Below are 17,141 nucleotides of genomic sequence, written 5' to 3'. Positions count from 1 at the left end.
CATATGAACCATGATTGGATGGTAGAGCAGACATGATGGGCTGAATGGCCTAATTCTATTATATCTTATGGTTTTATGATCTGAAGGATATTAGTGAACCAGGTTACTTAGCTTCACCCGTGTCATAAAGCCATAGAGGTTTACAGCATGGAAACAGGCCCTTTGGCCCAACTAATCCATACTACCCCTTTTTTAACCATTAAGCTAGTCCCAATTGTGTGTGTTTGGCCTAAATCCCTCTATACCCATCGTACCCATGTAACTGTCTAAATGCTTTTTAAAAGACAAAATTGTACCCACCTCTACTATTATCTCTGGCAGCTTGTTCCAGACACTCACCACCCTCTGAATGAAAAATTGTCCATCTGGACAATTTCTCTCCCCTCTCACCTTAAACCTGTGCCCTCTAGTTTTAGACTCCCCTACCTTTGGGGAAAGATGTTGGCTATCTAGCTGGTCTGTGCCCCTCATTATTTTATAGACCTCTATAAGATCACCCCTAAATCCAACGATCCAGGGAAAGAGGGTCCCAGTCTATCCAATCTCTCCTTATAACTCAAACTATCAAGTCCCAGGAGATCCTGGTAAATCTTTTTTGCACTCTTTCTAGTTTAATAATCTCCTTTCTATATAGACCTCTAGAAGATCATCCCTAAGTCTCCCATGCTCCAGGGGAAAAAAAGAGTCCCAGTCTATCCAACCTCTCCTTATAAGTCATCAAGTCCTTGTGTTTTACAGATGATGGCCACATGTATTCAGAGGGATGTGCGCGTCTGTAACATCCCCCCAAGAGTTAAAGATGGTTTTATTTGAGGGGGGTGGGGGAGGAACTAGTATCTTCTGCATTGAGGTCTGGGATGCTATTGGTTGTGACAATAGCTATTAGCTAGGAGTCGCTGTAGATTGTATACATGTGTGCCTAGCGTGTGTCTGAGAGAGAGGAAGAGAGAGAGAGGGAGATAGAGAGAGAGAGCTGTGTTGAAGGGAGAGACAGTCAGTCAGTGGGCTTATTTTCTTGCTAAGGCAGAATAATGTTGGTCTCCTTTGCCTGTGGAACCTCGGTAGCCCTGGTGCAGACCATCCCTTCAGTGGTTGGGTTCCACTCGCAACACAGTTGAGGGAGACAACGTGAGACTTTGCCTGCCTGCTCCAGTTGGCTATCCCAGTATTAGACCGGGCTGTTTTTATTTTGATGTGTGTGTGTGTGTACCACTGACTCAGTTAGCTGGGAAAATAGAAGAGGATTAAAAGGAAGAGAGGAAGGAGGGTTACTGACATCTGAATTAGCCTGTTTATTTCTGAGTGTGGGGTTTTTTTTTGTTGATTTGTTTTTTTTCCCCCTCTCTGTGTAAAACAACTGATCTCCCACCTCGACTTCAAGGAAGTTTAAATGTATTTCAATGGCTGGGGCGCAGCCTGGAGTCCACGCTCTTCAGCTGAAACCTATCTACGTGCCTGAAAACTTAAAGAAGGGAAGCAAATTTATGAAATGGGACGATGTGAGTACTGATACAGCTTTCTCAATCTGGAGTGGGGGGATTGTTATTCTGAAACTGTTACTGAGAGGCAATTGCTGTGTTCATTTCAAAAACTGGATGTAAATATTGCAGAATGCACACTCTCCCCTCTTATCCTGAATCTTAATAATATTTAACGAATCCATGTATTTTAACTCTCTCTCTCTGTGTCTACTGTAAATGTTGTAGAATGCACACTTCCCCTTTAATTCTGAATCTTAATATTATTTAATGAATCCATGTGTTTCAATCCTCTCCGCCTGCAATAAATATTGCTGAACGTTACCCCCTGTTATTCTAAATGTTAATATTATTTTTTAAAAAAACAAGTGTTTTAATTCTCTCTGCAATAAATATTACAGAATGTGCCCCCTCCCTTTTATTCTGGATCTTAATATTATTTTAAAAATTATCCCGTGTTTTAATTCTGTCTGCAATAAATATTGCAGAATGTACCCCCTTTTAATTTGACTGTAAATTAAAAAAAAACCCATGTGTTTTAATTGTGTGTCTACAGTAAATATTGTAGAATGCATCCCGTTTCCTTTGATTCAGAATGTTAATATTATTTTTAAAAGACTCCATGTGTTTTAATTGTCTCTGTGTCTGCAGTAAACATTGTAGAATGTATCCAGTTTCCTTTTGATTCTGAACGATAATGTTATTTAAAAAACGGGTCCATGTGTTTTAATTCTCTCTCTCTGCGCCTGTAATAAATATTGTAGAATGTACCCCCCTCTCCTTTTATTCAGAAGGTTAATATTATTTAAAAGAGGAAGCCATGTGTTTTAATTCTCTCTCTGTCTCTGTGCATTGGCTGCTGCTATAGCAATCGCTGTCTTTCACATCTGTCCAGCCTCATCAGGAAGGTACCTGGAGCGGGGTCTCTCCTCGATCTGTCACCGAGGGGGAGGTTGCTGATAAAAATAGCTCCCCTGCCAGCATGCAACAAGCGGCAGTCTGAGTCCACTGGGCTCGAACCCCCATCGCCCTTTCCTCCTCTCTGTCTGCAATAACCCCCTCCAGCCTCCCTCCACCCGCTTCCCGGAGGTCTGAATCCTCCCGTCCCCGTTTGTCTTGAGCAGAGCCGGTTCACCTCGATGCAACTCGTGTCCCCCGTTTTGTTTTAAATCTAGATTGTGGGTGTTGTCTGTGCCCGACGTTTAGGAATCTTTTGTGTTTTTTTTTCCTGTTCACTTCAGCGGACGCGTGGTTAATCAGATCTCTCGCAGAAATGTATGACCAGCTGTGTGTATATGAACCGATGTGTACTTGTGTGAGTGTACCTTTGGTCTGTGTGTACTTGTGTGTGCATTTTTAGTCTGTATATACTTGTGTGTCTTCCGTCTGTGTGAGTGTGCCTTTGGTCTGTGTATACTTGTGTGAGTGGTATTGCTCTTTGTATATGTGTCTGTATTTTTGGTCTGTGTATACTGTTTGTGTCTTTGATTTGAGTATAATTGTGTGTGTTTTTAGTCTGAATATACTTGTGTGTCTCCAGTTTACGTGTATGTCTTTGATATCTGTACACTTAGGTTTCTGTGTATTTTTTGTCTGTGTCTACAGGTGTACATTTGGTTGCTGTGTGTATATGTGTGCATCTTCAGTCTGAATGCTCATGTGTTTCCTTGGCCTGTGTATGTGTGAGGGAGAGTAGCTGCATACTTTAGTTGTTGTTTGAACCTGTGTTTGGTACGTGTGTGTGTGCATTTGAGCCTGTGTGTATCTTTGTGTCTGTGTATGTATTTGTCTGCCCTGCTTGTCGGTGTGTCTCTGGATCGATGTGGATTTGAGCCTGTGTGTGTGTGGGCGGGTGTGTGTCTTTGGTCTGGGTATATTCGGATGCGTGTATATATCTATATTTGAGCCTGTGCGTGCGTTGGTCTGCTCTCCTAGTCTGTGTGTGTGTGTGCATGAGTGTGTCTGTGTGGATTTGAGCATGAGTGTATTATGGTTGTGTGGATTTGTGTGTGTGTATGTGTGTCTGGGTCTGTGTGTATTTGAGACTGTGTGTGTATCTGGGTCTGTGTAGATTTATATGTGTGTCACTCTGGGTCTGAGTGGATTTGAGACTGTGTGTGGGTGTGTCTGTCTGTGTAGATTTGTATATGTGTCTCTGGGTCTGTGCATATTTGTGTATTTGGTCTGTGTGTGCACGATGGTTTGTGTGCCTGGAACCCAAACTTTCAGGCTCCATGCTTGATTTGAGTGTCTCTGGCATATCCTGCATTGATCTCTGTATATTTGAGCCTCTGGTCTGTGTGGACCTGACTATACCTTTTGGTGCGTGTGTGTGTGTGTGTGTGTGTGTGTGTGTGTGTGTTGCTCCCAGTTGATGATATGGACCATACCAATCTGCCTCAACGATAATCCCCCAATTTAAGATGCAACCTCCGGCTCCCCACATAGAGAGGCAAACTGTGTCTCTGAGATTTGGGAATCCGATGTGCAATAACACTTTCACAAATGTATTTGCACCCGCCTGTGTTGTGTTGTTATGCAAGCCAAAAGAAAATCCAGCCTGGATATCTGAGAATAATTGAAGAGAGATTGAAAAACAAATCTTTTATTTAAAAAAAGACCAGAGTAACGTTAAGAGAACTTTAAAAAAAACAGATGCTCAAAGTATTCCTTTCCATTTTTGGGGGGCAACTGATCTCTCTGGACACCATACTTGTGCCCCTTTTTGAGAATGTACAGGGTTACAAATGGTACAAAGATTAACACCAATTGAAGAAACTAATTCCATCAATAGGTCTCAGGGTCCAACATGCCCTTGACAGCTCAAGCAAACCACTCAAAATGCACAGTGGTATCGTGGCTAGCGCTGCTGTCTCACAATGGCAGGGACCCGGGTTCGATTCCCAGCCTGGGTCATTGTCTGTGAGGACTCTGCACATTCTCCCCATGTCTGTGTGGGTTCCCCCCCCACAGCCTGAAAGCTAAATTCTCCCTCAGCGTATGTGAACAGGCGCTGGAGTGTGGCGACTAGGGAGTTTCCACAGTTTTAATGTAAGCTAACTTGAGACTAATAAATAAACTTTAAAAAAAGGCACACGCGCACACTGGCAAAACAAAATTCTTACAGCAGATCTCCTCCCAGCTAAAGTAAAATCGAACTTCTCAATCAATAAAGGTTATTAATTGAAAATTGAATGTAATTATTGCTTGCTATTTAACCAGAAATTGTATGGGGGACTCCTAAGCTGCTTAGAGCTCTTTGCACCCACGTTAATTGTTTTCAGAATGCCCCAGGGATACAGAGTCATCAAAAATGTTGGCTAAAATCAAACGCTAGATCAAGCCCAAATGGGGTGCAGTGTCTCATCTTGACAGCTTGGATCTTGTTTATCTCTCTTGTGCCGGGGACCCAGGTTCAATTCCCGGTTTGGGCAGCTGCCTGTTTGAAGTTTGCACATTCTCCTCGTGTCTGCGTGGACTTAATCCCACAGTCCGAAAGACGTGATGGTTAGGTGCATTGGCCGTGCTAAATTCTCCCTCAGTGTACCCAAACAGGCACTGGAGTGTGGCGATTGGGGGATTTTCACAGTACCTTCATTGCAGTGTTAATGTAAGCCTACTTGTGACACTAATAAATAAACTTAAACGCGCTCCACAGATGCTGCCAGACCTGCTGCATTTATCCAGCACTTTCTGCTTTTACTCCTTACTCAACTGTTTTGTGTTTTTGTGCATTGGAGCTCTGAGTAGCTCCGTCTTTGAATCGGACTTTGAAACTTTGAATCGGACTCAGTTGGATTTAATTTATTGAGCAAGCAAAGAATGGATTTGGGTTTGCCTGGTCCACTCTCAGCATTGGTTTATAACTTTAGTTTTAAGTTTATTTATTAGTGTCACCAGTAGACTTACGTCAATACTGCAATGAAGTTGCTGTGAAAATCCCCTAGTCACCACACTCCTGTGCCTGTTCGGATACACTGAGGGAAAGTTTAGCACGGCCAGTGCACCTAACCAGCATTTCTTTCAGACGGTGGGGAGAGCAAATGCACACGGACGCAGGGAGAATGTGCAGACTTCGCACAGACAATGACCCAAGCTGGATATCAAACCCGGGTCCCTGGTGCAGTGAGACAGCAGTGCTAACCACTGTGCCACCGTGCTGTCTAAAGAACGTAGTGAAAATATATGTGAATGTTACTTAATGCAATGCTCTTGAAACAAAGCAGCAAGAACTTGCTTTTAGACAGTGCATTTAAGGCAGCAATATTCCTGTAGGTGCTTTGGCAGGAGTGGCACAGTGGTTAGCACTACTGCCTCACAGCGCGAGGGACCTGGGTTCGATTCCGGCCTCGGGTCACTATGTGAAGCTTGCATGTTCTTCCCGTATCTGCGTGGGTTTCCTCTGGATGCTCTGGTTTCCTCCCACAGTGCAAAAATGTGTGGGTTAGGCGGATTGGCATTGGTAATATACAATCCCTACAGTGCAGCAGGAGACCATTCGGCCCATCAAGCCTGCATCAACCACAATCCCGCCCAGGCCCTATTCCTGTAACCCCACATATTTACCCTGCTAATCCCCCGACACTTTTCCGTTCAGTTGTTCACACAATCCCTATAGTGCAGAAAGGGGCCATTGAGCCTACGCCGATTCCACCCAGGCCCTATCCCTGTTACTTTCCTGGCTAATGTTCCTGACACTAAAGGGCAATTAAATATGGCCAATCAACCTACTCGGCACACCGTAGCACAAGGGGTGGTCAGCACTGTTGCCTCTTAACACCAGAGACCCGAGATTCCGGCCTCGGGTCACTCTCTGTGTGCAGTTTGCACATTCTTCCCGTGTCTATGTGGGTTTCCTCTGGGTACCCTGACAGTAGGGTCAATTTTAGCATGGCCAATCTACCTAACCTGCACATCTTTGGAGTGTTGGAGAAAACCGGAGAACCTGGAGGAAACCCATGCAGACACAGCCCCCTTTGTGTCTGGCAGGGTAAATGTGTGGGGTAATGGGGACAGGGCCTGGGTGGGATTGTTGTCGGCGCAGACTCGATGGGCCGAATAGCCTCCTTCTGCACTGTCGAGATTCTACGATTCCATGAGCCACAAGAAATATAAGAGTGTTTGTTCGTGTGACGTGGTCTTTGAAATTTTCACCTGGGGAGGTTATTAGTGTTACTCATTAACACTTTCAGAGATTAAATGGTCACAATAAGTATCATGACTGTTTTTTTTTCTTTAAATCCCTGTTGCTAGGACTCCACCTCTGTAACTCCGATTACCTTGAAAGTGGATCCACAGGGATTGTTCCTGTACTGGACAGATCAAAACAAGGTGAGAATATTAATCCCAGTTTATTGCCAAAGAACTTCCTGCAGGTAAGCAATGGTTCACTAGTTTAGGCACTCATAAGGGAAGCAGTTGACCCCTGACTGCATAATAGTTTTGGAATCAGCCTGCAAGTCGCTGGATCTGAAGCAGGCATAGATTAGAAGTATGTCTTTACCGTTACATGTCAACTGTTTAAATGTTGTGCACTGCCAGGGTTGATTGTCCCAGTGAATTGTCTCAAGGTCTCTCAGCCCCCAGAATAGAAGTGAGCTGGCTCGCGGGGAATGTGGCAGCAGAAGCAGAAACAGCTGAGAGGACAGGCGTTCCGAGCTGGTCGCCTTTTCTCAGCTGTTGCGATTGCCTTCCAGCCACGTTGTGCTTGGAGAACTTGCGCTTTTTTTTGCTTCGAACCGAGAGGAGGAAACTTGTGGTCAGTTGTGCATTCCACAGAAAGAGCAGGGCAGCGTTATTGATTCCAGAACGACGGATTAGCTGAGGTCAGATCAAGGCCAACCCTGCAGACGGCAACATTGCTTTTCCCTCTTTCTCTCTCTTTTTTCCGTTCAGTTGTTCACACAATCCCTACAGTGCAGAAAGAGGTCATTGAGCCTACACCGATCCCACCCAGGCCCTATCCCTGTTACTTACCTGGCTGATCTTCCTGACACTAAAAGGGCAATTAAATATGGTCAATCAACCTAGCCGGCACACCTTAGTACAAGTGGCGGCCATGGAGTCACAATGGTTAGTACTGTTGCCCCTTAGCACCAAGGATTCTGGCCTCAGGTCACTCTCTGTGCGGAGTTTGCACATTCTTCCTGTGTCTGCGTATGTTTCCTTCAGGTGCTCCGGTTTCCTCCCACACGCCAAAGATGTGTGGGTTAGGTGGATAGGCCGTGATAAATTGCACTTTAGTGTCAGGGGGATTGGAAGGGTATATGTGTGGTGTTGGGGGGATAGGGGCTGGATAGGATTGTTGTTGTTGTTGCAGACTCGATGGACTGAATGGCCTCTTTCTGCACTGTACGGATTCTATGATTCTTTGGGCTGTGGGAGGAAACCAGAGCACCCGGAGGAAACCCACGCAGAGATAGCACAAACCTGAAGTCACCCGAGGCCGTAATTGAACCTGGGTCCCTGGCATTGTGAAGCAACAGTGCCATCAAGTCTACACCCACAACAATCCCACCCAGGCCGTATCCCCATAACCCCACATATTTACCCTGACACTGGAATGGCCAATCAACGTAACCCGCGCATCTTTGGAGTGTGGGGGGAAACTGGAGCACCCGGAGTAAACCCACGCAGACACGGGGAGAATCCGCAGAGGCAGTGACCCGAGGCTGGAATTGAACCTGGCTCCCTGGTGCTGTGAGGCAGCAGTGCTTGCCACCGTGCCAGCCCTCTTGACCAACTGTGTACTTGCTCACTCCGTTTCTAATTTCCATCTTTATTTCTGATGGCCATCCGTCACTGGCTTTTAGTTACTGGAATTAAAAAAAAAATCCTATTTCAAAAATGATGGGCTGAATGGCCTTCTGCACTGTAGGGATTCTATTCTGTGATAAAACCTTGAAGACGGCTTTTGGAAATATAGATACCTCACCACAATGCAGTTAATTCCGAGTGCAAAGCCTTTAGCCTTATTTTGAGGGATCTGTGAAATGTGGACGATGAAGTTGCTGTTTCTATTTTTATGCTCCCAAATTCCTGCCTTTGCAGACAGAGGATTTTGTCTCCTGGGAGACTCCAGCCAAGACGTAGGGATGTCCTCAGGCTGTGAATCAAAGCGTTCATCCGGTTGAAAAACATTGAAAAGTATCTTGGGGGTGGGGGAGAGGGCGTGTACATGCGGCACAGTTGCCTAACGAAACTTCTCTTGTCAAAGAATTGATTGATGAACGAGCAGTTTTAGGTTGTTGACCAGCTAAGGCCACATGCTCCAGCCCCCCACCCGCAACACCCCCCCCGCAGTGCCGTACTGCTTACAATTACTTCCACTGATAAACAGAGGCCTCTCTTCTCAAACTCCTAAAGGACAAAAATAGAACGCTGAACGTCTAAAATAAAAGTGAATCTGGACGCAAACGCAAAGTGCATTGCTTGGCCAATCAGTAACGCCAGTTACAGGGCAGCAGGGTGGTTACACACTGCAGCCTCAGGGACCGGGGCTTCAATACAGGAGCACCCGGAGGAAACCCACGCAGACACGGGGAGCACGTGCAAACTCCGATAGACAGTCCCCCGAGGCTGGGGTTGAACCCGGGTCCCTGGCGCTGTGAGGCAGCCGTGCCAGCCACTGTGCCACCGTGTTGGCCCCGTGTGAGTCCTGCCGGTAAAGAACATAAATGCTGTGATTTGGGCAGGCGGTTGCCCAATCGTGAGTTTACTTAGAAATACTGGTTCCGTTCTGGAACACCCGGAGGAAACCCACGCAGACACGAGGAGAATGTGCAAACTCACAGCGACTGGGGGTCGGAATTGAACCTGGGTCCCTGGCGCTGTGAGACAGCAGCACTAACCACTGTGCCACCGTGCTGCTTCTGCCAAAGCATCTTCACGAATATTGTTGCATTAAATGCACTGTCTAGAAAGCAAGTTCTTGCCGTTTTTCTTTGAAGAGCACTGCGCTGAGTAACATCCTTCTTTTTTGACAGCGGTTAGTACTGCTGCCTCACAGCGCCAGGGACCCAGGTTCAATTCTGGCCTTGGTCGCTGTCGGTGTGGAGTTTGCACATTCTCCCCGTGTCTGTGTGGGCTTCCTCTGGGTGCTCTGGTTTCCTTCCACAATCCAAAGATTGTGCAGTTTACGTTGATTGGTCATGCTAAATTGCCTAGTGTCCTAGGTTAGAGGGATTAGCACGTTAATATGTGAGGCTACGAGGATAAGGCTTGGATGGGACTGTTGTCAGTGCAGAATAAATGGGCTGAATGGCCTCCTTCTGCACTGTGGGGATTCTATCTGGATAAATTTGCAAGTGTTGGCATGCCTGGTAAATAAAGGGTTACAGATAAAAATGTTGGTGCTCCTTCTTTTCCAGCTTGCTGCTGTGCATTGAAGTCAATTATTATTTGATAGCAAAAGGCAGGTTGTCTGATTGTCACAAATATTTATGCGATCGATGAACAGGCTTGCAAGTCTCTGTATTTGTTTAATGTGTTGCAGGAGCGCAGTGATGTGCAGTGAGGCAATTTGTTTTACCCCTTAGCCTCTGGCCAATTAGTGGCATATTTAATCTGGTAAAGTACTTGATTTCCCTTCAGCTTCTCGGTAGAATTCTTCTTGTGTGAGAACAACATTCTGATTTTGTCACTGGAGATTATTCGGTTGCCAATTTCTATTTTTTTTTTAATCCGTTCGTGGATCGTGGGTGTCGCTGGCTGGGCCAACATTTATTGCCCATCCCTAGTTGCCCCTTGAGAAGGTGGTGGTGAGCCGCCGCCTTGAATCGCTGCAGTCCACGTGCTGTGGGTTGACCCACAATGCTGTTAGGGAGGGAATTCCAGGAATTTGACCCAGTGACTGCAAAGATATATTTCCAAGTCGGGACAGTGAGTGGCTTGGAGAGGAATTTGCATGTGGTGGTGTTCCCAAGTATCTGCTGCCCTCGTCCTTCTAGGTGGAAGTGGTCGTGAGTTTGGGGGGTGCTGTCTGAGGATCTTAAGTCAATTGCTGCAGTGCATTTTGTAGATAGTACACACTGCTGCTACTAAGCATCAGTGCTAGAGGGAGTCAATTTGATTTGATTCATTATTGTCACACGTATTAACATACAGTGAGTGAAAAGTATTGTTTCTTGTGCGTTATACAGACAAAGCACAACGGTCATAGAGAGGGAAAGGAGAGAGTGCAGAATGTAGCGTTACAGTCATAGTTAGGATGTAAAGATCAACTTAATGCAGTGTAAGTCCATTAAAAAGTCTATCAGCAGCAGGGAAGAAGCTGCTCTTGAGTCAGTTGGTACGTGACCTCAGACTTTTGTATCATTTTCCAGATCAAAGAAGGTGGAAGAGAGAATGTCCGGGGTGCGGGGGGGTCCTCGATTATGCTGACTGCTTTGCCGAGGCAGTGGGAAGTGTAGACAGAGTCAATGGATGGGAGGCTGGTTTGCGTGATGGATTGGGCTATGTTCATGACCTTTTGTAGATGTGGTGCCAATCAAGTGGGTTGCTTTGACCTGGATGGTATTGAGCGTTTTTGGACCCATCCAGGCAGTGGGGAGTATTCCATTACACACCTGACTTTATGCCTTGTAGATGGTGGACAGGCTTTGGGGAGACAGGAAGCGAGTTGCTCACTGTAGCATTCCTAGCCCCTGACCTGCTCTTATTAGCCACTATAGAAGGCCCAGCAACGCCACTACTTTCTCAGAAGACTAAGGAAATTTGACATGTCAGCCAAGACTCTCACCAACTTTTACAAATGCACCATAGAAAGCGTTCTTTCTGGTTGTATCACAGCTCGGTATGGCTCCTGCTCTGCCTAAGACCGTAAGAAACTACAAAATGTAGCCCAATCCATCACCCAAACCAGCATCTCATCCGTTGACTCTGTCTACACTTCCCGCTGGCTCGGAAAAGCAGCCAGCATAATTAAGAACCCCATGCACCCTGGAATTCTCTCTTCTACCTTCTCCCGTAGGGAAAAAGATACAAAAGTCTGAGGTCACGCACCAACTGACTCAAGAACAGCTTCTTCCCTGCTGCCATCAGACTTTTGAATTGACCTACCTCCGCACTAAGTTGATCTTTCTCTACACCCTAGCTATGATTGTAACATTACATTCTGCACTCTCTCCTTTCCTTCTCTATGAACGGTATGCTTTGTCTGTATCGTGTGCAAGAAACAATACTTTTCACTGTATGTTAATGCATGTGACAATAATAAATCAAACCAAAGAAGGCTGACTACCATCTTCTGAATGATAGTTAGGATTGGGCAATGAGTGCTGTCCTAACCAGCGATGATCACATCCCATGAAAGAATAAATAACTAAAGAGCGTTGGTACAAGTTCCAACCCCAGGTAGGGATAATGCTGGAAATTTACCAGCAGAAACAAGGCTGATCACCAGCACAGAGTTCTGGTAAGCTTCTCTCTGCTTGTCTTCCTTATTCCACCAACCCATCAGTTCCAGAGTATCCAACTGTTTGTCACCATGGGCTATCTGTGAGTACCCCAGGGGAGAAATGCACATTCAAACCAATATTCCCATTAACTTGTCCGTACCATGAAACTTGAGTCAGAACAGATCCAATGTTGTGGCCTGGGATTTTTCCCTCCGTAAACACTGAGCACAGCCTTTTCCAAGCGACCACATCCAAAACAAATCAACGTCACCACATTGCAACGAGGACGTAATTGCTCTGGAGAGATTGCAGAGAAGAATGTTGCCAGGAGTGGAGAATTGTACATGCAAGGAGAGCTTAGGGTTGTTTGCCTTGGAACAGAGAAGGCTGAGTAGTGACGTGATTGGAGTATACAAAATGGTGAGGGGTAGAGATAGAGCGGACAGGAGGAACTTGTTTCTCTTGGCAAAAAGTTCAAAAGCCACGGGACATAGATTCAGGCTAAGTAGTGGAAGGATTAGAGGGGACATGAGGAAAAACCTTTTTACATAGAGGCTGGTGGAATGCGATGTGCAGGTTAGGTGGATTGGCCGTGCCAAATTGCCTCATAGTGTCCCAAGATGCACAGGTTAAGTGAATTGGCCATGCTAAATTGCCCCTTATTGCTCCAAGATGTGCAGGTGAGGTGGATTGGCCATGCTAAATTGCTCCTTCGTGTCCTAAGATATAAAGGTAAGGTGGATTGGCCATGCTAAACAGCCACTTAGTGTCCCATGATGCATAGATTGGGGGGGATGACCATGCTTAATTGAACCTTAATGTCCCAAGCTGCGTAGGTGAGGTGGATTGGCCATGCTAAATTGCCCCTTAGTATCCAAAGATATATAGGTTAAGTGGATTGGGCACATCAAATGTATGGGGTTACAGGAATAGGGTGGGGCAGAGGGCCTGGGTAAGATACTCTGTCAGAGAGTTGGTGTAGATGCAATGGGCCTCTTCTGCACTGTAAGGATTCTATGATTCTTTGAGTTGGTGGTGGAGACAAAGACCCCAAACTCATTTAAGAAGTACCTGGATCTGCACCTTATGTGATACAAAGTACCTGGCGATGGTCCAGGAGCAGGAGTATGAGCCAATTCTGTAAGATATTGAATTAAGGCATTGTTAGAGAGTGTAAAAGAGTTAGAATGAATTTAGAGAAGTGTAGAACGAGAGTAAAAGATGGAATTCGAAGATATGCTGGGCACAGCTCGCAAGAAGTGGCCTTGCTCTGGCGCCATCTTAGTCTTCAGCCAATTAATAGTCTGGCGATAACACTACCCAGACATCACCTCCCCTAGTATGAGAGATCGGGCAAAGAGAGACCAGACTCTGCATGTCTGTGTGGAGTTTGCACATTCTCCTCGTGTCTGCGTGGGCTTCCTCCAGGTGCTCCGGTTTCCTCCCACAGTCCAAAGATGTGCGGGTTAGGTTGATTGGCCATGCTAAGAAATTGCCCCGTAGTGTCCAGGGATGTGTAGGTTAGAGGGATTAGTGGGTATAATATGTAGGGATATGGGGATAGGGCCTGGGTGGGATTGTGTTTGGTGTAGACTCGATGGGCCGAAGGGCCTCTTTCTGCACTGTAGGGTTCTACGGTCTTGAGCTAAAGGACATCTTCAGATACATAATTTACTTAACATTAGGTAGCTTAGGTCGTCATCATTGGAAGCCAAAAATATTCAAAGAAGCAACCCTTATGAAATAATTAGTTGGGCCGTAGGGAACGGATGATCATAAGATCATCAACATTATTAACATAATGCATTGTGGCCTGGCATGAGTGCAACTTATTAGCGAAGGAGTGTCACCATCTGCAGCTCTTTCAGGAGAAGAAAAATAATCAAAGTTACAAAATGCTGCCATCTGCACCTCTTAAACGCCCTGATACCCAATTCATCACTTTTTTGCGGGCTCAACCTTACTTCTCCCCCCATCATTTTCAAAGATCTTTATCAGAATGTAAAGGACGGGTTCATGATTGGGGAACTGTGTTTGGGAAAACTGATGAGACTCCTTGCCCACTTGCCAAATTCATAAAACGTCTGTGTAATAATCTAAAGTGCTTTTCTCATTTGAGCTACATCTGTTCGAGGGGGATGTCTTGCACCATTAAGTTCCGTAACTCTGATAACATTGTCCCTCTGGCCCTTTTATCTGCACTATTTCAGTTAAAATCTCTGGTTCTCAAAACCCTCCCCAAAAGAGATAAAGCTACTCTTAGCTTTTTTTTTGACAGTACGGTGGCACAGTAGGTTAGCACTGCTGCCTCACAGTGCCACAGACCCGGGTTCAATTCTAGCCTCGGGCGACTGTCTGTGTGGAGTTTGCATGTTCTCCCCATGTCTGCGTGGGTTTCCTCCGGTTTCCTCCCAGAGTCCATAGACATGGGAGTTTGGTAGATTGGCCATGCTAAACTGCCCCTTAGCATCAGGGTGATTAGAATATAACAACATAAGAAATAGGAGCAGGAGTAGGCCATCTAGCCCTTCGAGCCTGCCCCGCCATTCAATAAGATCGTGGCTGATCTGTTGTGGCTCAGTTCCACATTCCCGCCCTCTCCCCATAACCCTTAATCCCCTCACTTATCAAAAACCCATCAACCCACGTCTTAAAAATATTTAGCGAGGCAGCCTCCACCACTTCAACGGGCAGAGAATTCCAGAGATTCACCACCCTTTGAGTGAAGAAGTTCCTCCTCAACTCTGTTCTAAACCGCCCCCCCCCCCTTTATCTTGAGGCTGTGCCCCCTAGTCCTACTGTCCTTTCTGAGCGGGAAGAGTCTCTCCACCTCTATCCTATCCATCCCATTCATCACCTTATACGTCTCAATGAGATCTCCCCTCATTCTTCTAAACTCTAACGAGTACAAGCCTAGTTTATTCAGCCTCTCCTCATAGCTCAGCCTCCTCAACTCCGGCATCAGCCTAGTAAACCTCCTCTGCACTCTCTCCAAGGCCAAAATATCCTTGCGTAAGTGCGGCGACCAAAACTGCACACAGTACTCCAGCTGCGGCCTCACCAGTGCCCTATTCAGCTGCAGCAAGACCTCCCTACTTTTATATTCAATCCCCCTCGCTATGAAGGCCAGCATCCCATTTGCCTTCCTGACCACCTGCTGCACCTGCAGGCTGGGTCTTTGCGACTCATGCACAAGGACCCCGAGGTCCCTCTGCACCGTCGCCTGCTGCAGTTTTTCGCCACGTAAGTAATAGTCCTTCCTACCATTATTCCTACCAAAATAGACCACCTTGCACTTGCTAACATTAAATTCCATTTGCCAGTTCCTGGCCCATTCACCCAGCCTATCTAGATCCTTCTGCAGACTCTCCACACCCTCCGCGCAATTTGCCGTTCCACCAATCTTGGTGTCATCAGCAAATTTTGACACCATACACTCGGTTCCCTCCTCCGGATCATCTACATAAATGGTAAATAGCTGAGGCCCCAGCACCGACCCCTGGGGCACTCCACTAGTCACCAACCGCCAATCCGAATAGTACCCATTAACCCCCACTCTCTGCCTCCTATTTGACAGCCAATCCTCTATCCACACTAACACCCTACCCCCAACTCCATGCCCCCTGACCTTCTGATTAGCAGAGTAAATATGTGGGGTTTCTGGGATAAGACCCGGGTGGAATTGTAGCCAGTGCAGGCTTGATGGGCCAAATGGCCTCCTTCAGCACATATGATTATGGAGTGATAATATCTTGAATCACAGAATGATACAGAGCAGAAGAGGTCCTTCAGCACATTGCATATGCACCGCCACTTGTGAAACACCTGACCTCCCACCTAACCCCATTTGCCAACACTTGGCCTGTTGCCATGAATGTTAAGGTGTGCCAGGTGCTCATGCAGGTACTTCTTTTAAAGGATGCGAGGCAACCCGCCCCCACCATCCTCAGGCAGCGCATTCCAGACCGTCACCTCCCTCTGAACATAATCCATGAATATGTGTCCCAAGGTGTGTGGGTTAGGTGGATTGGCCAGGCTAAATTACCCCTGAGTATCCAAAGATGTGCAATTTTGGTGGATTAGGGGTTACTGGAATTGATGGCACAGTGGTTAGCACTGCTGCCTCACAGTGCCACGGACCTGCGTTCAATTCCAGCCTTGAGTGACTGTTTGTGTGGGGTTTGCACATTCTCCCCATGTCTGCGTGGGTGGGGGTGTATGTGCCTGGGTAAAACGCTGAGTCAGTGCAAATTCGATGGGCTGAATAGCCTCCTTCTGCGCAGTAGGGATTCTGTGATTTTGAAGAACTGTTGCAGGTGAGAGATGAGAAGCTACCTTCGGTTAAATGAGTAAGTCAAATAGTAGGATGGTGGAAATTTGGCAGTCTGAAGGCGTAGTGTTTGTATTCCTGGGCGTTTTCCAGAGAGGTGTCGCAACTCATTGCGAGATAAAAATAAATTACCTCTAATGTGATCATTGCAGGGATTACAGTTCCCTCGTCAGCCAAATTTGCAAAACCAACCTGTAACTTTACACGGCAGCCTAAGATGCCCCCTTGATTTCATAGGAGAGTGGCCTAGCAACATTGTTGGTTGAGTGAACAGGAGTTTGAAATCAGGTGCAGTCACATTGGCCCACCACTTCTCCATAACCTGCTCTGAATCGCAAGTGGACTTGCCAACTCTGTGCGACTCACGTAAGGAGCTGGTGCCATTATTACCGGCCTTTTAATACGATATGAAAGCGGGTGATTTGCAGTCCACATTGTCAGTTAACTTTAGTGGCTGTCAGTGGCAACTTTGTTCCATTTATAGTTGGGTATTGATTGTGAATCAATGCCCACTGAAGCTAATACTTCAACTTTGTGCTTTGCACAACGCTCTCTGCCTTTGCTAGATATTATAGCAACACATTTGGGATGGAGGTGAATGTTTTGCCACTGGAGAACAGGGAGAATTATTGGCACTAAGCACGAGCAGTGACATGTACACATTTTCAGTGCCTGTTTACTATTACTTGCCCAATGTGAGTGGCAATATGAGGCAGTACGGTGGCACAGTGGTTAGCACTGCTGCAAGACAGCATCAGGGACCCGGGTTCGACTCCCAGCTTTGGTCACTGTCTGTGTGGAGTTTACATGTTCTCCCCTGTGTCTGTGTGGGGTCACTGCCTGTGTGGAGTTTACATGTTCTCCCCTGTGTCTGCCTGGGGTCACTGCCTGTGTGGAGTTTACACGTTCTCCCCTGTGTCTGTGTAGGTTTCGTCC

The 17,141-nt window shown here is 46.4% G+C and overlaps 1 protein-coding gene across 2 annotated transcripts in view; it reads left to right on the top strand.

Moving 5' to 3' along the window:
* The first annotated feature begins 950 nt into the window (after positions 1–950).
* plcb1 (phospholipase C beta 1) overlaps positions 951–17,141 on the top strand; it is a 657,020-nt gene continuing 640,829 nt past the window's right edge. For both annotated transcript variants that reach the window (XM_080200038.1, XM_080200039.1), the window contains exons 1-2: positions 951–1,499; positions 6,732–6,809. In XM_080200038.1, the coding sequence (XP_080056164.1) occupies positions 1,401–1,499; positions 6,732–6,809 (177 nt within the window). In that variant the 5' untranslated portion in view covers positions 951–1,400. The remainder of the gene's footprint in view (positions 1,500–6,731; positions 6,810–17,141) is intronic.

The sequence above is a fragment of the Carcharhinus amblyrhynchos genome, chromosome 12 (assembly GCF_965287045.1).
Source record: "Carcharhinus amblyrhynchos chromosome 12, sCarAmb.v2.hapA, whole genome shotgun sequence".
NCBI lineage: Eukaryota > Metazoa > Chordata > Chondrichthyes > Carcharhiniformes > Carcharhinidae > Carcharhinus > Carcharhinus amblyrhynchos.
This window is presented reverse-complemented; position numbering and strand designations above follow the sequence as displayed.